The sequence below is a fragment of the Nyctibius grandis genome, chromosome 1, assembly GCF_013368605.1.
Source record: "Nyctibius grandis isolate bNycGra1 chromosome 1, bNycGra1.pri, whole genome shotgun sequence".
NCBI lineage: Eukaryota > Metazoa > Chordata > Aves > Nyctibiiformes > Nyctibiidae > Nyctibius > Nyctibius grandis.
The window spans coordinates 68,525,046-68,552,835 of NC_090658.1; the positions used below are offsets into that span (position 1 = coordinate 68,525,046).

Consider the following 27,790-nt stretch of genomic DNA (forward strand, 5'->3'; position numbering starts at 1 on the left):
GTATCTAATCTTTACAAGTTATATAAATATGCAGGAATACCAGAGTATCACAGTAAACATGAAGAAGAATTAGGTAAACAAAACCTAACTTTAAAGTACTTTAAAAATGCATTCTGCAAAAGCATGGAGCACGATGGAGATTCAACCAACCTAATCCACTGGAGAAATAATTTTATTCTGCGTGAGTAAATCTCTACAGGAGAGCTACATCTATATAAAGAACACAAATCTTGAAGGAACTGGATGACTTCAAATTTCTCTCCTATTAACTACCTGTATTTGGAACATGGTTGTTTTGCAACAGCACGAAGTAAGTTACCCTGCTGTTCTTGAAGACAGGGATCTGTTCATAATGGATAGTGGACCTCCTCCATTTTTAGCTCAAGTTTTCCAGTGAACAAGATGTGAAAACAAAGGCTGAAAATACTACTAAAAAGAACAAGCCATCAGGAGATTTTTGACATTTTTATTTATCTGAATTTATGCGACTGATTTTCATCAACCTCTAACAATGATGCCTGCAGAGACATTAAAGCATGTAGCTGTCAAAACTAGCTTTGACACTCAAGCAAACATAGTACATAACCCATAGTTTCACAACAACTGACAGACAGACCTACTCCAGTATATGGAAGTGGTAACACTTCCTGCACATCTGCAAACATGCACTGCCTCTCTAGTAGTGTTTTTACTTGAAAAGTACATGAACTTGTATCTCCCCCTACGGATAAGAATACTGACATAAAAAGGTCTATTTAAGTAAATTTTCTGAGATGAAAGATAGATTCTTGCTCGCAGATGGATAATGAAAGATGGAGAATTATTATGTATAATTAGAGCAGTCCAAAAGCATTTTTTAACAAATGTTCCACCTATGCTAATGTTACAATGCTATGACTACACTGAAGTCCAAAGACTTCTATAGGCTTTAAAATGGCGTAATGGATGAGAGAACAGAGAATTTTATCTTTTCTACCTTTATGCAAAATTGATGCCTATAACGTAACAAGTTAGTGGACTCAGAGGAAGACTTAACTTAATAGGGACGCTTTTGTAAAGGGAAGTCCTGCCTCACCGATGCTCTGGTTCTGCAAAAACTAGCTCCCTATAAACATTCTCTCTTCACTTAAAACTCTCTAAAAATGTAATTTAAAAGAGCTGCAACTGGCTGCCTAAATTTATGCAAGAAGCTGCTGCTTGCGTCACTGTGAAACGTTATTAAAATCAACACCAACACAAGGCTCTCAATTCCCTAACTGCTATCAAAAAGATCATATGACAACTTCACTGCATCTTAAGAGAAAACACTATGAATACATAAATACTGGGAGCATAAGACCATTATGATGACTGTTCTAGACTAATATTGCTAACATCACATAGCATTCACACAAAGCTTCTGATGTTAAAGACAGGGATCTGGACCGCATCATTAAAAGGACTATCTTACTGACTGAGGAAGAAATACTGTGTCTTGCAAAGTATTTTCTCCGCTCCTTCTGAAACCCTTTCACAGAACTTGAAATGCACTTTAACTTACTTGGAAACAATATTAATATTTTTACAGTATTCTAGATTCTATACCATATTCTACGGTAATAATACAAAGTCATACTGTTGGAAGAATATATTATTCAGTAATCATCCTATTTTAATAGTATTTGGCAGTTAATTATTCTTTTCTATTTAATGGACAGTCACTTTCCCTCCTGTCATATGTTCATCTTAGTTTTTGTAGCTTAACTAGTATCAAAAAGTCACTTCCACCAGTCACATGCTAAAAGAGATGAACAGTGCCTCCTATGCCACCACCTAGAGGAGAAGACGTATTGTATGTGATGGGCATCTGTATTTTGTTTCTTTTAATGTCTCCAACAAAATGAACTTACGTATTTTATACTCCCACCTACGTAAATATTTTTTTTTCACTCTTAGGTAACAGAAATGTTGGAATCTTATTCAGCCCTTCTGCCATATGATACAATTTTTATTTATGTGGCCACAGGCTACTTTTTCCCAATGGACTGTTCCTTCATTCGGTACACAGAATGCACATCTCAGTTTAAAAAGTATATATGCAGCATCCTATCTTCTCCTCATTATTCACTTTGTGCTTTGGCACTTACAGCACTCTATTCAGACTCTGCTTTGAAGGCAGAATGATTAACTTCCTAACAGGCATTCATCACTGTACCACTGGAGTGCTCAGAAAACTAATGAATATACTCTGATCACACTCTTGATAAGAAACACTTCTTGACATGTTAGAGACACTGAATTGAGGTACAGGGATTTTCAGGTAACACGTTAACACAACCTATGTGTGCCTTATCCCAGTTGTTTTACATTCATTTTCTTCAGAGTACTTAGCATTGCTCAGCATTTCTTCTTGTCCAAGCACAGCTCTTTCTGATCTCAGTCACAGCTGTGAACACTCAGCACTTGGGCAAACCATACCTCAGAGTCACAATATAAAACAATCCCAGAGAACAGCACTCAGTTAAAAATCATCTGTTCAAAGTTTGGCTAAAGTGACTTCACTACCATTATCCAGAAAAACGATGGCATAGGCAGGAGTATCGTTACCACAAAAGTCTCTTCTCCCTGCAACCTTCAGTCTCATTTATGACAGATCTCCCACTTCTTCAACAAGTAAAATAAAATCCCCAGAAAGGGCACGCCAGTAAATTCAGTAGTATTATTGGTACCATGCTTCTGTTAGATTTATCTTCAATGCGGGCAGCATTAACCCCTCTTTGCTCAGCTGGAGAAGAAAAGGAAGTTAGCTGGTTTTGAGGATTTGCCACAGCAGTCAAAAGGAGTGCCTTCTCAGTGCAGTCTGGACTCCTTTGAGCTAAAAAGCACACTAACCTTTAAGAGGATGTGGACAGAAGATTTTAAGAGTGATGCCCTATCCCTATTGAGTGCCACAGCAGTTTCATCACTGGCTTCGAGAAGGCCAGAATTTTACGCAACAGATCTTTATCATTACTTCAGGTTTTGACTGTGGTTCTTGTACATACAGAGAAACACTGTATTTCTGCTACAGTGAGGGTCAATAAAGCTATCTACTAAAAAGTTATTAATTACTGACTGTTGATTTTGCACTAAATGTTAGATTTACATTATTATGCACATCCTAGTTGCTACTCTTCCTTGGATGGCACTGGCAGGGAAAAAGATTACATTACATTATAATGTGATTTCTCTTACTAAGTGGGGGTTGAAGAGGGTGTCCGGTTTTTGTACACCAGCCTGCAGGATGGATATCCGGGCTATCTACATCAGTCCAATAATCATAAATACTATCCCAGCCATCAAAATGGACCTAAAATCAAAAAGGAGAACAATACATTTTAGATCAGAAAAAATATCTATGAAATCAGTTTCCCTAAGTAATCTCTAAAAATGACATGTTCATTACAGAAGTCACTTTAAGAGAACTACCAATGTTACACAGAAAAATACATGTACATTAGATTCTGGTCCCAGACATACTCTCACTGAAGTAAAGAGAGTCATTTGGTTGTTTGCTATGTCTTGCATCACCAGGATGAAATCTCAGGAATAAAGCAGGACAAGTTTAGTTCTCATATTAATACTTATATTAAGCATGAATTTCTGCCTTTTTTCTCTCTCAAAAAAAACCCAAACATCCAAACATTTTTTAATCTCCTGATTGAACAGGATTTAAGAATAGCAGAGCAATAAGGACTAAAAAAATGGCATTTATCCATTAAAAAAACCAAAACCCCCCAACATTCAAGTAACAATTTTACTAAAATCAGACTATACAGGATAAGGAGTTGAAACTGAAGAAAAAATGAAGTATATGACTTCCCAGCAAACCACCAGTAGGGGCTATACATGCATTTTTTTTCAGGTGGAAGCTAAATATCTTCAAATCTTACTTGACCTCTGTACTAGTAAATAGCTCAGATCTCTCATGCACACATGTGGATGCATGCACGCACAGATGCACGCAAAGAGAGCTCTTTCAACATATGCTACAGAGTAAAATTACCACCGTAAAAGCTACAAATCCTGTTATTTTAATAACTTAGACTGGAGAGGTGGTTTTTTTTTTTGCGTTTTGGTATTTGCATGACCAACTTAAAAGTTTAGATAGAAAATGTGTAGGTGTGAAGATATTAGTTCTGATGACTCCCCACCACCAGTTAACTCAGATTCAAAATGAAATGTCAGCTGCATTTCCTGCTTGAAATACCAGGTATGCCTAATAAATCTGTACGAACTGCAAACACAAATATCCTTCATATCCATCTAACTGGATATCTGGAATATGCTAGCCCTTCTAACAGTTAAGGGCTTCAATAATATTTATCCAATATTAATCCATTCTAAAGTCTGTAATTAATATAAACTTTAGAATTGCAGAAGTCACTAACAAGGCACAAGAGATCAAGGTTATTTTTTTGTATCTCACTTATATCTCTCTCTTCTCCCTGGAAGTTTATAGAGACAGATTCAATTAACCCAGGCCAAATATTTTATGGGTCCTAATACAAATATCATAGCAGCCCTTCGACACCTGATATTAAATCATCGCACTTCTTGATAGAATAGAAAACCACCTTATATCAACTATTCCCAAAGCAATTTTCCAACATATTCAACTCTGCTCTCTAATTACCTATGTCAGCAAATGTAACTAAGAGGATAATAAAACAACCCCTTCCAAAGGAATTATACGCATATTAATCAGTGAAAAGGATGAGCAAAAGCTTAGCAGGACACAGCAATGTGACTCATTTCTTCCTGTGCTTAATTTTACAACTATAGGATTTTGGTTTTACAAAGTACTCATCAGTCACCCAAGCAGAATAGTACAGTAAGACAGAGAAACTTACTTTTACTCTATAGTCATCAGTATCTACAATAGTTGCTACTCTGATAAATACTGGATTTCTCTTGTCAACCACTTCAAGTTTCATGTTTTTCTGAAAGCCATGAGAAGGTTTCTAGAAAAGAACAACATTATGTGAAACCTCAAAAATCTCACACAATTGTAGCAAATAAAATCCATAGAAAACTTTCTGCCTTCATTTTCTCAAATCTGCCCTCCCCTTCCAACAAATCCAAGCATAAAAACATCATTCAAACCAGTGTAATTAAACCAGAGAAATAAAGTAACTACTCTGGGATTCCAGGTTCTCCACTCAAGCATTCCAAGGCAAGTAATTAGGGATTTTTATTTTAGATCAGTTGTGTTTTTTCCTGAATTCTCTAGAAAAGCTTTCCCAGAGATTTTGACCAACAGTTTCAATGCAGTACTGAATGAAGTACTACATACCAGCAGCCTGAAAAGTCTATGAAATTGTCTAGAGGAAACATATTTGTGGTTTTTAGTATGTGTTTTCACTTTGTGGATCAAAACACTCTTTCAGTCTCCTACTGTAAATGTAACTAATCCACAGTATAACAGTAAATACTCAGAAAAAACAGGAACAAATACCTGTTTTGCAATACTATCTTGGCAAAAAAGGTGTCTTTGTTAGGAGTACCAGATTTTATCTTTGCCACCTACAGTTACGAAATCTAAAGCAAAAATTATTTCCATTTTAAAGGAACATATGCACAAGTTGTTATGTTTTTTATTTTAGATTTCTAGGAAAATAATGTATATGTCCCTTTAAGACTTTCCAGAATGTCAGTACTTTTCCTCAGCTGCAGCTTAAGAACTCTTATTTTCTCCTAAAATACAATATAAAATGTTGTGACTGTCTCAGGAAGACTTCACCCAAACTCCAACACAATCAGCGTATTATTCCCATTAAATCCACTTTCTTACTGTTTATCACAATTAGCGTTAATGTGGTTACCATTATATTAGTACAGAAGGCAGGGACGGGATTTTCTCTGCCTGTGAAACCAAAAGGCAGAGCACTGCTGACCCCCATGCACTCAAGCTCTCCTTCCCCTCCATCCTCAGAGCCGGATGGCCTTGTCTAAGCTACCTTTTGGGACCTACACCATCTCCAGCTGCTCTCTGCTAGTATGGTTTCTGGTACAGTGTTGAGCCCTGCCAGCTAGAGCTCTCCCACTTTAATGCTGTCAATGCCTGCATGCTTGTGGCTTGTCCTGTTCAGTTTCCCAGGGCAGACACAGCCAGAAGGACCCTGGGGGCGGCTGGTGGGGCATTCCCACTGTTGAGCCCTGCAGGGTGGCTGTTCCCTAAAACCCAGGGGGAGAAACTAAAACATGGATGCTCTGAGAGAAAAAGAAAACGTTTGCTTTTAGCTTGATGTAGTCAGGGTCACAGCCCTTCACTGTTTGCCAAGGACTATACCTCTCAGATATAACCAAATACCTTCCTAATCCTTGCTCTGAGTATTCTTGCTGAGAATGTAAGATTGAGACATATTATTAGGCCAGACACATTTTGGGGTGATAAACTGGAGGTCAGTAATAAACTCTAGTGATCTACTGACCTCAGGAGCTGCTATAAGCACCACATTTCTGCTTTTGTTAATGTAGCTCTTAGCAAAAGTGTTATTCAGAATTAGTGACCCTAATCTGAAAAGCTGAGGCAAGCCAGCTCCAGCGCACTGTGAGACAAGGGGCTGGGAGCTACCAGCCATCTGATGCTGGCTCCTAACAGCAATTCTTTCTGCATTATTGACCGGTCCACTTTCCTCACTGAAATCTGAAGAGCTCAAGAAAGATGGGTGTCACTGAGAGAAGCTAGCAAGTACAAAGCTAAAAGAAAAAGATGTTCTCCACAAACACCATAGTTAAGGTGGGGAGCTGCCTGTGGATGCTGCCCATGTACCCTTGTCACAAGCTCACAGAAGATAAAGTCTACTGAATGATATTAAATACAAACTCTCTCTTGGCTACTGCCAGAGACAATGGACTAGATGGGCAACAGGCCTGACCTCCTACAATCATTTTTACATTCTCACTGTATTTATTGCTCCATTTAAAATGTACGGATAGAAATACGTATGTTCAAAATATGTTGTGATGACTCAGTAGCTATCTCATTATTTCTAATAACTAGGCAGTAATTTCCCATAGCAAATTACATTCATTAGCAATATTTTGTAGCATTTAATCCCATTTATAATGATTAAAATAACAAAGTAATAGTGATTTATAATAACAATTATCTGATTTCTAAAGTGAACTGCAAACTTGCATAAAAATAAACCACCTATTATGCAACTAATTAACTGGATATATTTGGAAACATAGGAACACCATATATGCATTCTCTTCTTAAACTACTTCATTATATGCACTTAAAAGCCTGAAAAAAAAATAAGCATTTTCTCACCACTTTAAAAGCCCTTGCAGGTGCAGGTAATGAACTGGTTTCTTCCAAATACTTCTCCCAAGAAAAATGCTTAGCATGTGGATAATCTGGCACAGAATAAATATGAGAAAAATTAAACATTTCAGTGCAAAAAAATAAAATGTATGTCTAATTTACAGAATGTCTAACACTTTTATAATACTGTTCTGGTTTATGCTTTGGACATATAAAATAATTACAAGAAAGGCTATTCTAAATTGTCTCTGACACATTGACCATGTAGGTTAAAAAACCCAACAATCTTCTCATACACAATACTGAGTAGCTAGCAGAAAAAAAAATCACAATTGCTTTGGATATGAGAATATAAATAACGTGGACTGGAAAAATCTGTCTACTTAATTCAAGAAATTCATTCAAGTATTATAAGCCTAATCCTGTATTTTATAAACAGTAATTTACTGGCAAATACAACCGAATCAGTGATAGCTTTGCACCACAGTAGAGCACACCTGACTACCTGCCATTCTTTTAGTGAATTTGTTTTAACTAAATTTCTAAAAAAAACCAGAATGGACATTTACTATACAAATAATTTACAGACATCATCAAAGAAGATGTTGCCTTTCTCATAGAGTGTCATGTTTACAAACACTTTATGCAAGAAACATAAAGACATCTTTGCTCTTAAAGAAAAGGCAGTGCCTGTCTTTTGCCTTTAATCTGCACTAGAAGTTTAACTTGAAGTTTAAACATTATGATTAATAATCTAGAACAGAACAAAACTAATTCTGAAACCCTTGTTTTAAAAGGGATTTCACTGAATAATAGGCTGTAATTAACCTCCTGACTGACAGATTGCTGGCAACTTCTCAAGATTGCTGGCTATTAGAATTTCTGTCAAAGTTGGTTTTAAACCAATTAAAATTTTCCATGTTCTCAGACCACAGATGGCAGTTCCTGCAACAGGGCATTTAGATCATCCAGCTTTATACAACAGTCCTGAAAAACAGTGGTGGTCTTATATTTTGTACTAATGAATACACTTTCATTCTTCTGTATCGTCTCTCTCATTGTGTTTTCCTCCCTTCCAAAGAGCCCTTACAAGTTTGATTCCTTGATCATGTAAGGCAATCTTCTCATCAACACATTATCTTGCATATTTAGTTCACATGAAGATGTTTTTCTTATGCAACAATCTCACACACCTGGAATTCATTTCATCAGCTTTTTCACAATATGAGTCTTAGAATAAGTGAATATATTCAGCCAAAATCAGATTCCAAGGATATCTTTTATGGATAGATGTCTCTTTATTAAAGCAGCATACATGTGCATACTTAACACGTAATGTCTATTGTACTTCTACTTTCAATATATTATGTCCTGTAAAATAATTTAGAACTCTCCAAATACCAACTCTTAATTACAGAAAGAAAAATTCAGGAGAGGTAACAATAAGCTTATTCTAAGTTTTAATGCTGTTAGCTGACTAAAACCTCCTTAAATCTTTCAGATGTGTAGTAAGATACAAACCCGGTGGGGTGATGAGAGTTCTTTTATGTTCTTTACACCATCCAACAGGATGAATATGTGGGCTAGCTGCTTCACACCTGGAGGAGGGGGAGAAAAAAGGGGATTGATAATGCAGTTCTTCAGACATCCTACTAAGTTCAGAAAACAAGACATACAAAAAAGATTTAACAAATTCCAAATAACCCATGACATCTTCAACTTAAGACTTAAACTGCAAACATAACCTGAAGATATGAATGCATTTAACACAGACTTGTTACCACCTAAAGAAGCATAAGCCTTTATTTACAATTTCACCGGAAGATCAAAAAATCGAGTCCAGTGGCAGATCTCCATTGAGAAGCTATAACACTGGACCTGAAAAATTCACGTGTAGAGATTCTTGGTAGAAACATGTTGGCTGGTTGCAAGAACACTCATCCCATCAAAGACAGATGGGGTTTTGCAAGGCCAAGACCTAAACTTTAGAATCACAGAATCATTTTGGTTGGTAAGGACCTTTAAGATCATTGAGTCCAACCAGTAGCCCAGCACTGCCAAGTCCACAACTAAACCATGTCCCCAGATGCCACATCTACTCATCTTTTAAATCCCTCCAGGGATGGTGACTCCACCACTTCCCTGGGCAGCCTGTTCCAATGCTTGACAACCCTTTCAGTGAAGAAATTTTTCCTGATATCCAATCTAAACCTCCCCTGGCACAACTTGAGGCCGTTTCCTCTTGTCCTGTCACTTGGTACTTGGGAGAAGAGACCGACCCCACCTCGCTACAACCTCCTTTCAGGTAGTTGTAGAGAGCAATAAGGTTTCCCCTCAGCCTCCTTTTCTCCAGACTAAACACCCCCAGTTCCCTCAGCTGCTCCTCATCAGACTTGCTCTCCAGACCCTTCACCAGCTTCATTGACCTTCTTTGGACTCGCTCCAGCACCGTGATGTCTTTCTTGTAGTACTGACAGCAGTTTGAACCCTCCTGCTCCCACCACTCATCCCCCAGGAGCTTTAGGTGCATGTCATCCCAGCCCGAAACCTCAACCTGGAGTTTCTTGCCAGCTCTGCTCCCATGCTTGCATTTGAAGGAGCCTCGAGAGACCCCGTCTGCTTGTAGGCAGCAGAGCAGGCAGCCACTGAGAGCCCAGGGTAAGCCCCAGGGACCTCCGACAGCTTCCTACCACCTACTGTCATGAGACCCACGGAGAAATATTCAGCAAGAAAAGCACGCAGCAGGAAAATTGCCTACCTAAGGGAAGTCACAAGACTTTCCCAGCTTGAATTGCTCCTCCAAGGCCAGCTCATTTCCTAGGCAATTAAAAGAGCAGGGTGATCACAGGACTAGGCTTTATTTTCTTAAACCAACCCTTGGGCTTTATTGCTACAGCTATCCACAGTACATGGCCCAATAGCTCATAAGGTGGGAGAGCAGATGACGTGAACAAATGAGCAACGTTAATCATATCAAAACAACCACACATCAATAAACGCATGCCCCAGTCTCATGCCCTCACCCCTAAGCAGAGGTTTCAGGGGCACAGTTATATGGTCTATAATAATTATATATTTTAAAGCACTTTTGCAGTCTGATCCGACTGCCAGGGAGCAGCTTAGGCACTTTTTGGGCCATCACAGCTCTAGCAATAACTGTCTGGATTAGTACCATAGTTTAAAGGGTTAGGCTCAGCCCTGAGGCCGCACATTGATCCTACAGGTGCCCCCTGAGATTTTAAGAGGACTCCAGGAAAACCCCCAAACCTTTTTTTTTTTTTTTAAAAAAAAAAAAAAAGCTTAAAGACCTTGATTAATGATCCAAGTTGCACCTGGAGGCAGATTAGAAAATCATGCATAACTGCAGTGCACTGTCAATAACAAGTAAAAATTCAGGAACAGATTCTGAGTGGTTTGAATAGAGCCATAAACACGTTATTATAACCCAGCAGCACATCAGCAAAGTACATCTGAGAAAAACTGTCAGCAAAAAAGAATAAAATAGCATTTTAGGCCCCAAACTGCCTGAAAGCATCCAGAACTAATCAGTGATCCAAGACTGTAAATTGCTCTAAAAAAGCTGATCAAACTCTCTTACTCAAGGGACTAAGAACTGTTTCTGTCATGTGCATCAAATTTTGCACTAGTGCTGTTGCCTGTGGCATGCCACAAGAACCACAGAAGACTAACAGAGGTAGGGTGAGCTACACTTGACATGCACTGGCATCTGTCTGAAGCAAGGAGAGATCGCTCTCACTGTGCTCACTGGTTCAGTTACACTGTGCTTAGAAGAAAGCGGCAGTGGGTGCTGGCTATGAAGTTCTGTTAGCAATTAAAAAAGAAAAAAATCACACACGCTGCAAAAATGTAATTGATATAAAAGCAGATGAGAGAAACACTGTGGGAACATTCAGTATTATTAAATTATTATATAAAAAACTATATGATTTTATTACATATTGTTATGTGATTTCTTAACAATACATTATTTACAATACAACATAAAGTGTATATTATAATCTATATACTATAATTATTATATTATTACTCAATATTATTAGGAAAGGCAAAAGTAAGACTGATCTACAAGGAAAATAAAAAGCCATCAGACTGTGCTGTGAAATATGCACCATCCCTATGCCTGTATCGATATGTAATGATTGGGTTTGAGTTAGCTGAACAACTAACAGTACTTTTAAAAAAGTAGATAGTACTTATGTAGAGTGACTAAGGAACATCATGCTGAGGCAAAAAGATAGCATTACTCTGCATGGCACTGCACCATGCCACGTGAACATACTGTTTGCCTCTATTTAGCTGGAAACTCATATACAACCATGTAATTCCCATGTAGCTCTGCCCTTAGGGACCTCTTTTCTCTTCGCAGCCTGTACCATCCAATTTCTTCTTTAGTTAGATAAATTCAATATTACAGCGCATTATCTCTCTCTTCCACTATTTCCTAACCCTAAAGGTGCTTCAGTAGCTGACATTAAATATTCCCAGCTACGTGCCCTCTCTCTTCTGGGGAATCCCATCAGTGTTTCCATCTCTCCAGTGGCCAAGAGCCCGGTGCCTTACTCACTCCGAGGACACACCGAGGCCAACAAACCGCAGCCTAAGTTGAAGTAGCTGAGGCCTTCATTTCCCGTTCCCCAGGGAGGGATCAAGAAAACAAGCTTAAGTAGCCACGTGGTAGTCCTCCTGCTGAAAGAATGCTGCTTGCCAAACACTCAAGTATTTAATGAGAAAAGAAGACAAGCAGAGAGCATCCATGTGCGAAGACACGTACTTCATATACAATAATCATTGCATAAAATACTGAAACACTGTGATCCAGTTTCTGTTTAATCCCTCTCTGAAGTCAATGTCTCAACTGTTAGGCTGCAGAAGAACATGTATTCTCTCCCCTTCCCCCTCAGCCCAAGAGTTACTAATGCAAAATACCTGAACAGTGGGTCTGCTCTCCCTGTGTTACAAAATAATCACTATCTGTATCTACCTAGAAAGTATTAGCATGCTCGAAGTTCATAGTAATTAAGTTCCCTTAATTAGCAGTACTAATTTATATTTTTTTAAAAATTTCACATCTTGATAATCTGTAATTCCTAAGAGGGTGCAATGAACTGTGCACGACAGAAGAAGTTGTTGAAGGTAAATTAGCAGGCATTCTAACATCCTAAGGCTCAGATCAAAATGCTGGGTGTGCAGATCTTGAACACAAACATGTTTTAAGGATTGCAAAAGGAAACACAGCACAGAAAAGACTGTAGACTGAACTCCGGGCTACTACCACATTGCAGTTTTGAACGTGTGCTGCATAAAAGAAAAACAAAGGAGCACGTAACATTTAGAATACACAGAAAAACGCTAAATTTTTTTTTTAAATCTGAAAAGTAATTTTACATGAAGTCTAAAATTCAGTATGGACATACTTCAACAACAGAAATGCAGGTTGGGTGTCTCAGAAGCACTGTCTCATAACAAGCACTCCTCTAGCCTTCTACCTAAAAAGAGTCAAACACTAATGATTAAAAATATTGGACAACCTACTACAATTATCTTGTGCCTTTATGTATGAAACAGCTCTGCTGGTATTTCTTTGTAATGACACCGAACAGATCAATTTCTAAAATCTACCTTTGATAGACTCTGTAATGGCTCTCACAATAGCCAAGGATTCAACCCACTTCAAGAATACCAACCTCTTGTCCTACTACAATATATAAAGATACACTGTATGTATTTAGTATTTATAGTATCACACCAGGTACTCTTTAAATCACTGAAGTTGCCATTAGTAAAAGGAAGCAAAAGGACTTTTGTGGTAATTCTGCACTTTTAAAACTCAGCATTTGACTCCTAGAAATGCTTTGCCCCAAACAAATCAGAGAAAAGGTGAGTGCTTCATGCTCCCTCTCTCCTCTTCCTTTCTCTTTACAGTAACTGTGAAGAGAAGCTAACGAGCAACAGGGGCAGCACTTCTCTCTTCTATCCCACTCAAGTTGGAGTTTTACACAGAAGAATTTTACATGGGTGAGGTATCCTTCTGCACTGGAAGGACACATCCTCTTACTTCTTGAAATGTTTTGGAGTAAAGTCCACAAATTATTTTCAGAAGTCTCCTGATTTGAATTTGGGAACAAGACCCATACTCATGAGTCACTATGGTATTATCATTATTATACTTAAAATAATCAGGACATACCTCCTAAATGGATTTGTTCTGGTTTGCTTTTTCAAGCATAGTTTGCACATACATTTTTATAAAATCCTGAAAAGCAAATGCCACTGCACACATTTCCTGCCTTGAAGATTCAAGAAGAAGCAAGCGACTAAGGTATGTCACAACGAAAGATGGACTCCTGGAAGATGCTCTGACATTACAGCAATGGGAGTGAACATGGAACACGTAGCAATGAGTGCTACACACCACAGCACTGCAAAATAGTGCTATAAAACATCCACAACATTTTGGTTTGCTTTAAAAGAAAAACACAGTCGTTACAGATGAGTCTGTAAGAAACTTTTGTAACCATGGCGGCCTCAGGGAAAAAACCCATCCCTTTTCCAGCAAAACCAGGTCATATAGTCCATCTTTACCTACTGATTTCACACAGCCTTTTAGCTTCTAACAGTCCATTTAACAATTAAAAGTACAGCTCAGTAAAAGTCACACATAATTTAAAGTAACACTATTATACTTTAATGTGTGTTATTTCATGGACATATTATCTAGTCTGGAAGAACAACAACAGTCTATCAGACTAAGCCCAAGACTTGTCAGCTGGAATGCTAAAGGCTGCTCTGGCTTTTCACAACCAATTTGCCTCGTCCCACAGCTTTTTATCTCCTTTGTTCCAAAACAGAAGGCAGATCACCCAGCTCATGCGCTTCATAAAACACGATGATCCATGAATTGTGAGGATGCTTGCTAGGCCAAAAAATGCTACCACTACTAGCAGGAGCTGAAGAATTTTGCACCTCCAAATCTACCTACTCCTGGACCACAGTGGAGCACCACCACCTTCCACCAAGCAGTGGAGTGGTGACACACGCATGCTCAACTAATAAAGCAAGATTATAATGTCGACACAATTCATGCCACTTGTGATCCATTCTTTCTGTCGTGTGAGAACATGCAGACAGAAGACGACATCTATTATCCATACTGTAAACTGAAGCTAATCCAGGAAGCTGAAGCAGAGCCAAAAGCAGCAGAGCATGTCAGCTGAACCTGTAAGAGAGCCACGCAGAGGGACAGAACAAGCAGCACCTCCGCTGAGTTACACACAGCTTAACTACATCTTAGAAAAGACAACAAAGCAGGGAAGAGCTGCTTGATGTAAAAGGCCAGGAATAAGTTCTGCAATACAGAAAGCCGAGGGCAGCTGACAATGTGAGACCCTGGAGCGCGCACCACTCTGCATGAAAGGAACACGTGTGCAGTTCAACAATCCTTAACTCACGGCACAAGAGCACGATCCAACACGAGACTCAGCTATGGAAGAAGAATTAGTGTTTTCCTATTGGTCACTTTCAGCTGTCCTGTTAATTATTCCCAAAATTCTGTTTCATACATACAACTCATTAAATTCAGACCAAGAAAGATGGAGATGATAATGCTGGCTGTTAAAAAAATGAATATTCAATTCTTTTAGAAAAATATTTTCCCAAATGGGTCTCTACCTGAAGATTTGGACAGAGTTTTTATTTAGTAATCAGCAGTTTCTTTAAAATAACCTGTGTTATACTCATTTTGTTTTGAAATAATTTCTGATTTTCCCTTTTGGGGAAACAAACCTTTTGGTATTTTGACTTTCACTTTATTAAATAGAGATACAATCTGTAATGAAAATGTTATCTATCAAAAACCACTCATACACACATGCGTTACACCCACAAATAATAATATGCCCTCAAGAACCCTACTTATACAACTTCTTGATTGTGGGATGTCAGTCATCTAACCATGCATTAAAAAAGAAGAAAAAAAAAAAAAGGAAGAAAAACATAGAAACCATCCTGCAGCCCCATCTAGTGCATAAGTGAGAATATTTCATCATTGACAAGTGTAAAGCTGGTATAATTTTAGGTCAGGACTTCCCAAAACATGGCCCATGAGGTTATGGTATGCATCCAGAGGTGGTATAGCAAGCCACATTACCATATTTTCTATTTGAAGTCTGATAATTACAGAATCACAGAATCACAGAATGTTAGGGATTGGAAGGGACCTCGAAAGATCATCTAGTCCAATCCCCCTGCCGGAGCAGAATTGCCTAGACCATATCACACAGGAACGCGTCCAGGCGGGTTTTGAATGTCTCCAGAGAAGGAGACTCCACAACCTCTCTGGGCAGCCTGTTCCAGTGTTCGGTCACCCTCACCGTAAAGAAGTTTTTCCTCATATTTATGTGGAACCTCCTGTGTTCCAGCTTGCACCCATTGCCCCTTGTCCTGTCAAGGGATCTCACTGAGAAGAGCCTGGCTCCATCCTCATGACACTTGCCCTTTACATATTTAGAAACATTAATGAGGTCACCCCTCAGTCTCCTCTTCTCTAAGCTAAAGACACCCAGCTCCCTCAGCCTCTCCTCATAAGGGAGATGTTCCACTCCCTTAATCATCTTCGTGGCTCTGCGCTGGACTCTCTCTAGCAGTTCCCTGTCCTTCTTGAACTGAGGGGCCCAGAACTGGACACGATATTCCAGATGCGGCCTCACCAGGGCAGAGTAGAGGGGGAGGAGAACCTCTCTTGACCTGCTAACCACACCCCTTCTAATACACCCCAGGATGCCATTGGCCTTCTTGGCCACAAGGGCACACTGCTGGCTCATGGTCATCCTGCTGGACCCCCTAGGACCCCCAGGTCCCTTTCCCCTACGCTGGTCTCCAACAGCTCTGTCCCCAACTTGTACTCATACATGGGGTTGTTCTTGCCCAGATGCAGGACTCTACACTTGCCCTTGTTATATTTCATTAAATTTCTCCCCGCCCAACTCTCCAGCCTGTCCAGGTCTCTCCGAATGGCAGCGCAGCCTTCCGGTGCGTCAGCCACTCCTCCCACTTTTGTGTCATCAGCGAACTTGCTGACAGTGCACTCTATTCCCTCATCCAAGTCATTAATGAATATATTGAATAGAACTGGCCCCAGTTCTATTCAATATAAGACAGCTGCATGGTGATGTGCACGAATTTTAGAGCTTTAGGGTCAGATACTGGTCCATTATCCATTTAAATAGTTAAAAGCACGCACTGTGACTCATGGTTCCTTAAGATTGTTTTATCTTCTTTTTGGCATAAGATAACCCCTTCAAAAAGACTGTTCCTTTCAAAGAGAGAGTGGAGCAAAGTTAATTATCTCAAAAATGAAAGAAGCAAAGCACAACTTATAAGGACTTGGCTCTTAAAGTAGCAGATGCTGGTGGAGAGCAGAAGTGGCCTCTTATTTAGTCTCACATCAAAATCCAGTCTGTTCCAAAACTCACAGATCAGAAAATTGTTCAGAAAATCAAAAGCTGATTTGTCTTCACAAGGTGCGTTAGGAACCATTTTTTCTATGCAAGATGGACAGGTGGGTGAAACACAGGACATCATATTTTCTGACACTCCTGGTAAGTTGATCCTGAAAGTTGAGTGTAGCACCTTCTCTGCAGGGGAAGTTCAGACCAAGCCATGTATTAGGGCAGCCAGAGCCCTCTGACCCAGCGAGTTTGGGCTGCAGCATGTCCAGCACTGCCATCATTCCATCTCTCCTGTGGGCAAGCGGCAACAAGCTAGCACAGCTTCACCTCCTGCACAAGTTCTAGCTGCGTTTGGGTTTGGTCACAAAAAAATTAAGAAGCTGAGGCAACGTAAATCTGTGTGTAAGCAGAACAGATGCAAGAGAATGGAGAATTGAAAGCCAGTGTGGACCTGTAGTTAATTCATAGTCCAGACATACCTAAAGATTCCCAAATGCTATTTCCAAATTCAGTCAACCTTAAGAAAATTTGGAAATTCCACTCAGAAGAAATGTCTTTGGTTCTCAAAGAAGTATTATTTGTTTCATCAAAAAAGATGGGACAGATGGAAAGGACCTAATGGCTTGTGTAGTATAGATCAAAATTCTCCTTCCTGAAGGCAACTCTTAAATTTGTCATCACTTTTCTTCCCTCTAAAAGCCACTGCGAAAGGACAATTTAACGGGATTTATAACACACTGAAAGTATCACCACCATGCATTAAAAAGCTGTACTAATGACTAACTCTAGCCAGGGTACTTATTTTTGACCATTAACGTATTTTCTAATACAGGGAAAAACCAGGAAGTGCATCTTCGGGCTAAAAGCCTGAAGCCTAAAGAAGCTTAGGCAATGGTAACAGGTTTCTGTTGTCTGAAGTCCAGTAAAATCAGTCAACTGTCTTTTAGTTATCCAAGAAAAGGAAAGAATTTTTGTAGTCAATGAAACAGTTCAATCTACTCAAACTAACTAAATCACAAAAGGTATACAGAAAAAAGAGGTACTTGTTTGAAAACAATCAACTACATACACTAAATACATAATTTCTCCCCCATTATAATTCTGAGATTGAAACTTATATGCAGGCGCAGGGAAACTGTGAGGCTCTGCCCTGGGTAATCCCAACAGAACTTTTCATTTTCAGTTACAGACACCAGTTGGTAGATGTGAAACTTACACACCTAAGATATTTTAAGTCCCCTACAAACCTAGTATCTAAAAACAAAAATGTAAGTGGGATGCATTCAGGATGCATTTTCAGGCTCCCTTTTGGTCAGACATTCCACTGCTACTTTCATTTGCTGTTCTTTTCTCCCATTTTCTTTCCTTTCTCCTCTATTCACTCTTGTTCTCAGTCACAGCAATGCAGAGAGGTAGGACATGCCACTCACAATTTAATTTCCATGTACAGTATTTCCAGCAGCATCTTGCTCTTTCCAGAAAGGTATTTTACTATTTCACCAAAAGAACAAATCTTCAGCTTGGCTTACATATAAATACAGCTCTGTTGATCTCTCAAACACCTATACATTTTCCACTTTAATTTTCCCCCATCCTTTAAGAATGTATTATTTCATTTAAGTTCAGAAAACCCAATTCAGAATACTATGATTGCGAAAATGTAAAGCCTGGTTACGTACTTTCAAACTGCTTTCTCTCTTCCGAGAAGATTAGTGGACAAAATTCCTGCTGACTTGGGAATTTAACAAGCCTGAAAGTCAGTGTATCTCTGCTACACACAGTTCAATGTTTTAGGGAGATAACTATGCTACCTCTGCACAAACTACAGCTTACATTGCATTGTGTTTATCCTAAAAGCCTTGCCTAACTGCTGTTTTTATTATTAATTAATAGTATAACTGTTATTAGTAAGCATTTAAATATAAGGAAATTCAGAATACATTTTCCCAGTCCCCAGTTTCCTGCTGCTTTGTAGAGGAAATGTATGTTCTATGTTACTTCTTCATGGAAACAATCACTAATCTTTCGGGTCTTTGACTCATATGGCCTATTATCTTGATATTCACTTCTTGACTTCACTGAAATGCCCATTCACTGCTGCTTCGACAAGTTAGTTCTCCTACAGCTTATTTGTCATGTAGCCCATACAACTACTATTTCAAGAGATGGACTCACAAAATTCTGAAGTTACAATAGTTTCACATCATTCTCATTGACATAGTGCCCTAGCAGTTACCAAATACAGATGAAGAAAACTTTCTCAATTTATTTTTACGGGCTCAGCTATACAACCAAGTTGCCACTGCTGAACCCAAGAAGTAGGCTTACAATGCTCTATCTGTTCTGCAGTAGCTTACTCTTCAAAGAATGTAAGACATAGAACTTGGCTTTAAATGATCTGCCAAAAGGATGCAAGGGCAAACACAAACCTGCAGTGTGACAGCCAAAGCCTGCATTACCTTCAGTATCTTCATGCTCCCAGTATGCCCTGCTCCATCCACTGACTTTTCTATACAGATACACAAAGTCCCTCCACTATACAACGTGCAGAAAGGTCATCTCTAACAGGTCAGGATTTTCAGAGGAATGTAGGACACAAAAGACTAAAACCAGGTTTTGCCACTATCCTGACGCCTTACAGAAGATGGCTAAGTTTTGGTCTCAACAATGTAAGTGGATCAAGAACCTTATGAAAAAATGCAGTCTTTCTTTCAATTTACAACTATATGTAAACCTAATTCAAGTACAATCAGTCACATTATCATGGCGCATATTCTTCACTAAATATATCAACCTCAGAGATACTATATAATTGAAATGAGAAATTAATCCACAACTCCAGATGTAGCAGCACACACGAACATTCATTTAGCACAGTCTCTGGAAATTTTTTATGTGCAACTGGACATGGGAAATTGGATTCCTCCTGTCTGACAGTGAGAGGTACTTTGGTGGCCACGATTACAAATCTAGCAAAAGTTGGTATGGTAACTGTATCAACAGTTTGGAAAGTATCACAGAAAACAGTACTTAAAGCTAACACATTTCTGATACGTCTCACTAGGATACAAAATAAAAACATCATACCAGTAGTCGTAACTCTCATCCCAGTTGTCAAAATGAACCAGAAAACGATTGTCCACCATGTCTGTTACCGTAGCAACACAAATGAAAGTCGGGTTCTTCTTGTCTACGGCTTCCAGCTTCATCCCCACTCGAAATCCCGATGGAATCACTGTCTATATATAGAGAGACATTTAATTGAAGATAAATACTATAAATCCAGAAATCTCCCCGGTGTCCACAATCAATATATTCATGTCATTTCTGTTTCCCAATTAGCTGCCCCAACAGAGTGGCAGCAGCCTAGTTAGTTGACATGAGAGATGCTCAAACATAGACTCTCATCGTTTATGAAATAAAAAAGCCCTAAACATGCTGCTAAAATTAAATGTGTTGGTTTTAACTCTGTCTTAGATACTCTCTCTGAAAGACTGTGCTTGTTCCACAACATTATAGTGCGAGACACAGCACTAATAACAAGCCTTAAATTTCATTTAGTATATCATTTCTGAATGCGCCAGATCAGATGTTTAAACAGATTAGTAAAAAATTAATGGATCAGAATTGAAGAGGTGAATTAGAGACTGTTATTGAATTTGTTGCAAACACTTTTATTTTAAATTTCAGATCTCAAGTTTGCCATCACTGAAATGTGCTGTGAGTCTCTACCACACACACGAGTATACCAGCAACTTTCCACACCATTAACAACAAGTGAGTACTTACTGCATTCTGGTTTTCAAACAGTGATTTAGGAGCTGCTTGAGCCTTGCATGCCTTTAGGTATGAGGGCCAGCTGAATTCTTCTTCCTTATACCCTAAATAAGGGTCATAAAAGAAGGGCAAGAAACTATAGGCATGAGACACAAGGTGCGTGCAGGTCATTTGATCATAATTGATGAAATTATTTTTTCCATCCAGTTCTGAACTGTTTCTTACAATTTCAAAACTGAAAAGACTATGCACTGTTAACTATTTATTCTAATTTTATATAAACTACACTGGGAAAATTTACTTTAAAACTACCTATTAATTCTACCCCAATAGGAACTCAGTGAGTCTCTGAGGGAGCACTGGTTTGGATTCTTACAAATTTTAGCAGGACACACTTTAGAGGAGCTTATAGAGTTCAAAAGAAAGTTGATGAAGCTTTTCTGTTTTTATTTGGGCATCTGGTATTACAAAGAGGAATCATGTTCTTTATTTAGGGCAGCCTGAGCTTCCTTACCAAAATGTCAAGCTTTCTTTACACTAACTGGGCTGCACATTATTAGTTTCTTATAGTTACCTTGGACTGACATTTGAACTGTTCCTAATCTTCATCCGGGAGGAAGAACAGTGATATAAGTAAAGCACTAGGCAAGAACTCTGGAGATTTCGGCTCAGTTTCAATTTCACCTTCAAAACAAGCTGCAGAGCGTTTCTTACAAAATCACTGCTCCATCCTTGATCTCTGACCTCACAGTCCTGGCTGTCAAGGGACCTGAAGGTCCTCAAGGGGCAGAATGTCTCAGGGCAGCCTAGAAAGTAAAATCTGTAATTCTACCAGGTATCAAAAACCACTCTCAGTAAGATATCAGTTTTATACTACAATCTCCTTCCCTTCGAACAAATCTCTCCAAGCGGCACAGGCTACAAGTCACTTCTCCACCTCTCCACAAGAAAACCGCACCTTACCACCTCTCTGCCTCACAGGTACCAACTAACTTCCCTTTGGTGGTCTGACTGACACATACAACCATCTAGCTCAGGGCAAGTGCTCTCTGGCTGCTTTTCAGTCTGTTACTTCTACTACAGAAACAGCAAAGGGCCTACAGGCCCCAAAGCTCTTCCCACTATGCCAATTAGTCTAATAAAAAAAATTCCCTCCTCCTACAGACTTTACCCTACTATGTCCTCAGGCTATCACTAATACAGTGTGATCACTACTAGCTTTAAAACAAACTCCGTAGGTTATATCAAAACAGTTGCTTACACCATCAATGCCCCAGGACCCCTTATGCATCTACATGGTAAAATGCCCCCTGCATGGACTTCCCGCAGTTTTTATTTTATGCATACAGCATTTGGAAAGAAATCTAAATTTCTGTTGATAGTTTGCCTCTTCTAGTTTCTTAGGGAAAAAATAATGTAACTCATAATATATTGAACTGCATAAAATAATTCACAAGAAACCGTTTGTACTTCTAATCTATAAAACAATGCTACAAATTGGAAGCAAATAGTCTTCTTCCTTCATCCTCCTGTTAAGCAATAGTTATAGAAACATCTATTTTAGTTTGTATGTTACAATCCAGTAAAGCAAGACCAAAACCACCATGAATTTCAGTGAGTGATTGCCTTTACTGAAATGTGTCACCTCTTGACTATTTGAAGTGTTCCTCAAGTACGCCACAGACAACAGCTCTGTTTAACCTTCCGAGAACCTCCTATTTTCCAAGGAACCACAAGTAAAGAATCCTTTAGCTTTACCTTCCCCACATCTGGTCTTCTCACTTTTTATTTTAAATATTAGCCAACATAAATTAACCTCCAATACTTTTCTTTATATTCCAATTGCCTCTTGTCTTCATACACTATAGCTGTAGACCAGTTGAAACCATTTTTAGAAGAATGTGGTATCAAGGCTTTTAATTTTCCCTTTGTAATTCTAGAGGATATTCAAATCTAACTCAAAGCTCACAGTAGTCAACACAAAACTCCCATCTACTGCATGTGTGATGGGATCAGGTACTGGTACTGGGACAAAGTCCACGGAAAAACAATTGGTTTCAGTAGATTGTGGAACAGTTTCTGGATAGTGTGGGTCTTCCTGTCACCAAGTGAGAAAGGGAGATCTCTAGCTCCTGCCTCATCTCTCAAAAAAGGACCAAAGGTGAATTTGATTTAGTCACTGTAGATATAGAACAGCCAATGCAATTTTTACTTTTGGACCTTCAGTGACAGACAGTTTTCAAGGCTCTTCCCTTCTCTGCTGACTGCAGAGCAACTCCTCTGAAGTGATTTCAGAAGACCAGGCAGCCTCTGCTGCATCAACTTCTCCCTTTTGCATCCAAATGATTCTTGGCTTGGTCCAGGCAAAAACCCAGCAGTGCTACCATGGCGGAGCCCATGATAATTCAGGGAACATGCATATATCCATCCCACCTCTGCAGGTTTCACCTGCATGAGACAGAAAAGTGACCTCCTCTGCACACAGAATGAATAGCGACCTGAAACACCATCTTTTTTCTTCCTGTGAAGCCCAGTTCAGTTTTGCAGCTCTGCTCCCCTGTGTCTGCTGGAAGTCCAGTGGCACCCGCCTGTTGCCTCTGCGGCTATCACGATGGGAGACACCCCGCCGTGAGGCCTGTCCTACCCGGTGGCATTGAGAATTACCTGCCCCTTCCATTTTAATAAACAAGGATATAAATATGTACCAGAAAACATCTGTAACAATAGTCTTCCTTTCTTATATCCCTCACACTCCCCCACAGTCCCCTCCCATCCCAAGGAAAGATCAGCTTAGGCCTGTTTGGAAAGTTACCCTCTTTCAACCCTCTCAGAAAACAAGGAGTCAGTTACTGGGCCCCAAAATCCCCCTGGAGCATACCCTCCTTACAAACCCTCCTCACAACCCCTCCTGCGAAGCAGGACACTTCTGCCCCAGCCTGCAGGAATGATTAACCAGGGCCGCACTGCACAGAAAGGCAGCAAGAGTGTCTGCTTCTTTCTCAGGCCACTGGGTTCCAAACAGTTTATGGTTTGCATTGTATATGGAAAACAAGTGGCTACTCATGCAAACCTTTGGATTCTGTGAGGTGGTATTTTATTCAAGATAATGTGCCCTATGTCATTACTGATATCAGCTTTACTGTCCATATCATTTGCAATGGGCACTAAAAAGAAATCATTATTAAAATATCATACCACAGCAAAACATAAGCAATCTGTCCAACCCAATAAAAACACATAAAAAGCCCCAACAACCTAAGACTGGCCTCTTCTCCTTCCCCTCAGAATAACAGAACTCCACAAATATCAGTAAAACATAAGTAGTGAAAGCCCTCCTGCTGAAAACTAGAAAAAATATGTTTAATTGATGAACAGCTAGTTGCCCTCTGCCTCCTTCCAAGGCATGACTCTACCATACTGCTTATTCTTTCCTGTTCTTCTTCCATCCCACATGCAAGCTAGGCTTGCACTGGGACAACGGAAGAAGTCCCACGAGTACAAGAGCAGGTTTCAGCAATCACACCGTACCTCACCAGTGATGAAATGGTTTACTGCTAAGGTGAAGTGACGGAGCCAAGCCATGCGAAGGGCAGAGTGCTCTGCTGGCCTTGTATAAAAATATCAGAGAACAGCCTTGATATTCACAATCAATAATATGTCTTGGGGATAACAGGAGTACATGGCTGTGCAGGATGACAACCAGAACCTTGAGAATTACCGTCATATATCCCCCTAAACTTGTCTCCCTCAATGCCTCTAATAGGCTCCATGACTTTTGTAAGTAGATCACCTATCCACTGCTGCAGTATGGTGAAACAAATAAACACAAAAGAACAATCTTCCCACCAACTTAAAACTAGAAGTGAAACTGAAGAAACTTTTCATGAAAGTGACTCAGAGACAGACAGTAACTTTCCTCCAGCAGCGGTAATTCACTGTTAACAAAAGCTTAAGCTTTTTAAACCAGGCATTTTAGGTGGAAAAGATGACAAAACTTCATTGCAGATATAAAACTTACTAAGCACGCTTTAATAACATAAATAACTATAACTGGGGACTACTCATTTGCTACATGTAACTTACCACTTAAGTGGAGGCCAACCTTCTGAGAAATTATGATTTATGTTCAAGAAATTGCTATTCCTGAACAGTCAGTTATGCAGAACTATGCCCAATGAAAACTGCCATACTGGAGCAGCAGCACAGAGCACTCCTGCCTGTAGCCAGAGTGGAGCTCGCAGAGTGCTCAGAAAAGCAGCACATGCTTCTTCATACTCCTCCAAGGCTCAGCTGCAGAAATGCCACCCTCCCCCATGCTGGCAGGCTCTCTGCCTGTACACTTTCAGTGGCTTTACTCTCACCTTCCAGTACATCCACAGTTTTACAATTCTCCATAATGCATCCTTTTCACTGTACACCCATCATTTTGCAGCCTTTCAAAACCACATTATCCTGCTCTCACTGTATATGTCAAATCACCACATTCATTTATTTCTCACTCTCCTGTCTTCAGGACTTGGTCCCTTCATCCCCACATACTCCCTTCCTACCCCAAAAGGGAGTCCATTTATCCCTTTTTTCATGGTACAGTTCAGTGCAGATGCCCTCCATCTGCCAAAATAAAGAAGTTACATAATCTGAAATAGAATAATTAAGCAAGCAAATTACACATATTTCAACACGTGTATACTATTTACATAAGCTATGTACAAATTATGCTTTCAGGTTTGTAATCTTACCCTTTTTTCTCCATCCTTACCTGTTCATTCCTCTTTTGTCCTATTTCAAGCTTACTCTTTGTGGCAAGATCACAACCTTTATTAGTGTGTGCCAACACATGTACAATAATGGTGATCAATATCCAGTAATAAAAATGTCCTAAAACCCTCCACTAAAGGATTCTCAGCTACCTGTGAGACCTCAGTTTAAGCACACATGCCACCAGTATCCTGCCATTTTACTTCCAATAAGTATTCATTTGGGGTCTAGGTTTGTTGCTTAACTTTCTTTCCTAATGCCTTATGAATTACTCCGACAGTTGACTTTGTTTTCTTGTTTTCTCTGAATTTCCACTGAATAAAAAAGGTAGGATCTCAACCTCAAGATTTTAACAAGACTTAAAGTAGAGCTTAATTTGCCATGTTCAAATACGCTAACTAAATGAACAAAAAATTTTCTGCCAAAAAAAAATTACAGCAATATACAGGGAATCTTGATCTCAGAGATATGGAAAGTGCACACATTTCACACTAAACAATACCTTTAGGTGGATGAAGCTTGTGACCTGTTTTCTCACACCATCCAACCGGATGAATGTCTGAAGAATCGGCGTTCACCCAGAAATCGTAACAATCTGGGTATCCATCAAAATGGAGTCGTATTCTGTAGCCACAAACCTAGAAGCGAGAATGTACAACATACCACACTATGTTTTAAGATGTTTGCCCTACACATAACAGCTTCTGTTCAGTATTATGTATATTAACAGTGTGCTTTCAGTCAGCCTTTTACTGCTGCTCAAGCCAACACTGGATGAATAAATTCATTTGATAAAAAGGAAAGAATAAAAAAGGAAAGCTATTCTCAGCCTGAGTGCCTCCTCTTCTGGTGAAAAGAATGAACTAAAAGCTGGTTATTGCCATTAGTGTTCAAAAACTTGAAAACTGTTTAACCCAACATCAGCATAAAACAGAAATCCTACAGAAGAGCATGAATACATCTGATACAATCATGGAGAAAGTGCAGATAATGATGCTCTCAAGCTATCCTGATTAATCAATATGGAAGAGAGCACTCAACAATAACTATGTTTAACAGGCTCTCCAGAGAGATACTGAGAACTGTTATCAGAGATGAGAAGTCAGTCAAAGTATCCCTCAGAACTTCATTTTTCCATGAAGTAATAAGTTAACCACTGAGAAGAGAAAAACAGGACGTACAATCCCTCTCTCCGTACAAAAGTTCTCCACATCTTCCTGAGTGCCAAGTGCCATAACTTTACTGCAGTCATCAGTGAAAACCTCTTGACATCAAGGTCACCCTATTTTATATTTAATTTATACTCTGACATAACTTTCAGTTTGCTATCTCAGAATTCTGCGGAATTCAGGTCATCCTGCAGTAAAACATGACCCATCACTTAGTGCCAAGCACAAGGTACACAGGAAATACTCAATCACTGACAGACCATCCACAAGAAAATGGAAGAGATATCCACAGAAATGGCATACGACTGTGGGCCATGAAGAGATCCAGAAATGAGAAAACAAAAGCCCAGGCTATAAAAATATAAACTGCAGAATTACAGCTGCTTAGAATAACAGTGATACAGAGCAGATTACCTAACCTATTCCTGTTTCCCCATTTTAATTCACAAAACAAAACTAAAAAAAAGATTCTTGGTAAAAGTACGTAAAAACTAACGTAAGGTATGTTTGAAAGACATAGAAAATGGAACTGAGAAATGGGTTCTCATTTATATTATTAAAAGCAAAGAAACTACTCATAAAAAAATATTTCATAAACTGCAGTAAAAAGACAAACTGAGTTTATATGGTATACTAATTAGTAGAAGTTGCCAATACAGGCAATTTCTGAGGCCATCAGCCTGAAAAAACTGTAGCACAACTGCAACACAAGAAAGTGTTAGGTATTTGTATCAGTGAAGAAAGCAACTGTAAATACTATCAAACCCCTATAAAACCACTATAAATCAGTTGCCATACTTAACATTTTTTCTACTTATTTTTTCTTTAAAATATAAACTACAGGATTACAGAAAAAACACACATCATCCAACTAGCATAACAATTTTCTCTAGCTGTATATGTTAAATGTATGTAAATAGTCAGCTGCATGGTACTGGACATAGTCGTCACATGTTTGTCAGGGAGATTTAATACAGCGTTATTAATGTAAAAGCTATCTTCCTACATACAGAATCACAGAATCACAGAATCAACCAGGTTGGAAGAGACCTCAGGGATCATCAAGTCCAACCGTTGCCCTGACACCACCCTGTCAACTAGACCATGGCACTAAGTACCATGTCCAGCCTTTTCTTAAACACATCCAGAGATGGTGACTCCACCACCTCCCTGGGCAGCCCATTCCAATGCCTAATAACCCTTTCTGTAAAGAAATTCTTCCTAATGTCCAACCTGAAGCTCCCCTGGTGAAGCTTGAGGCTGTGTCCTCTTGTCCTATCGCTAGTTGCCCGGGAGAAGAGGCCAACTCCCACTTCACTACAACT

At 39.2% G+C, this 27,790-nt stretch overlaps 1 protein-coding gene across 4 annotated transcripts in view; it reads right to left on the minus strand.

Annotated features, from left to right (window-relative positions):
- L3MBTL3 (L3MBTL histone methyl-lysine binding protein 3) overlaps positions 1–27,790 on the minus strand; it is an 87,863-nt gene that overhangs the window by 23,894 nt on the left and 36,179 nt on the right. For all 4 annotated transcript variants that reach the window (XM_068425264.1, XM_068425273.1, XM_068425252.1 and 1 more), the window contains 7 exons: positions 25,799–25,934; positions 20,551–20,642; positions 19,849–20,000; positions 8,816–8,892; positions 7,301–7,386; positions 4,872–4,982; positions 3,214–3,328 (listed from right to left, as the gene is read on the minus strand). In XM_068425264.1, coding sequence (XP_068281365.1) covers positions 3,214–3,328; positions 4,872–4,982; positions 7,301–7,386; positions 8,816–8,892; positions 19,849–20,000; positions 20,551–20,642; positions 25,799–25,934 — 769 coding nt within the window. The remainder of the gene's footprint in view (positions 1–3,213; positions 3,329–4,871; positions 4,983–7,300; positions 7,387–8,815; positions 8,893–19,848; positions 20,001–20,550; positions 20,643–25,798; positions 25,935–27,790) is intronic.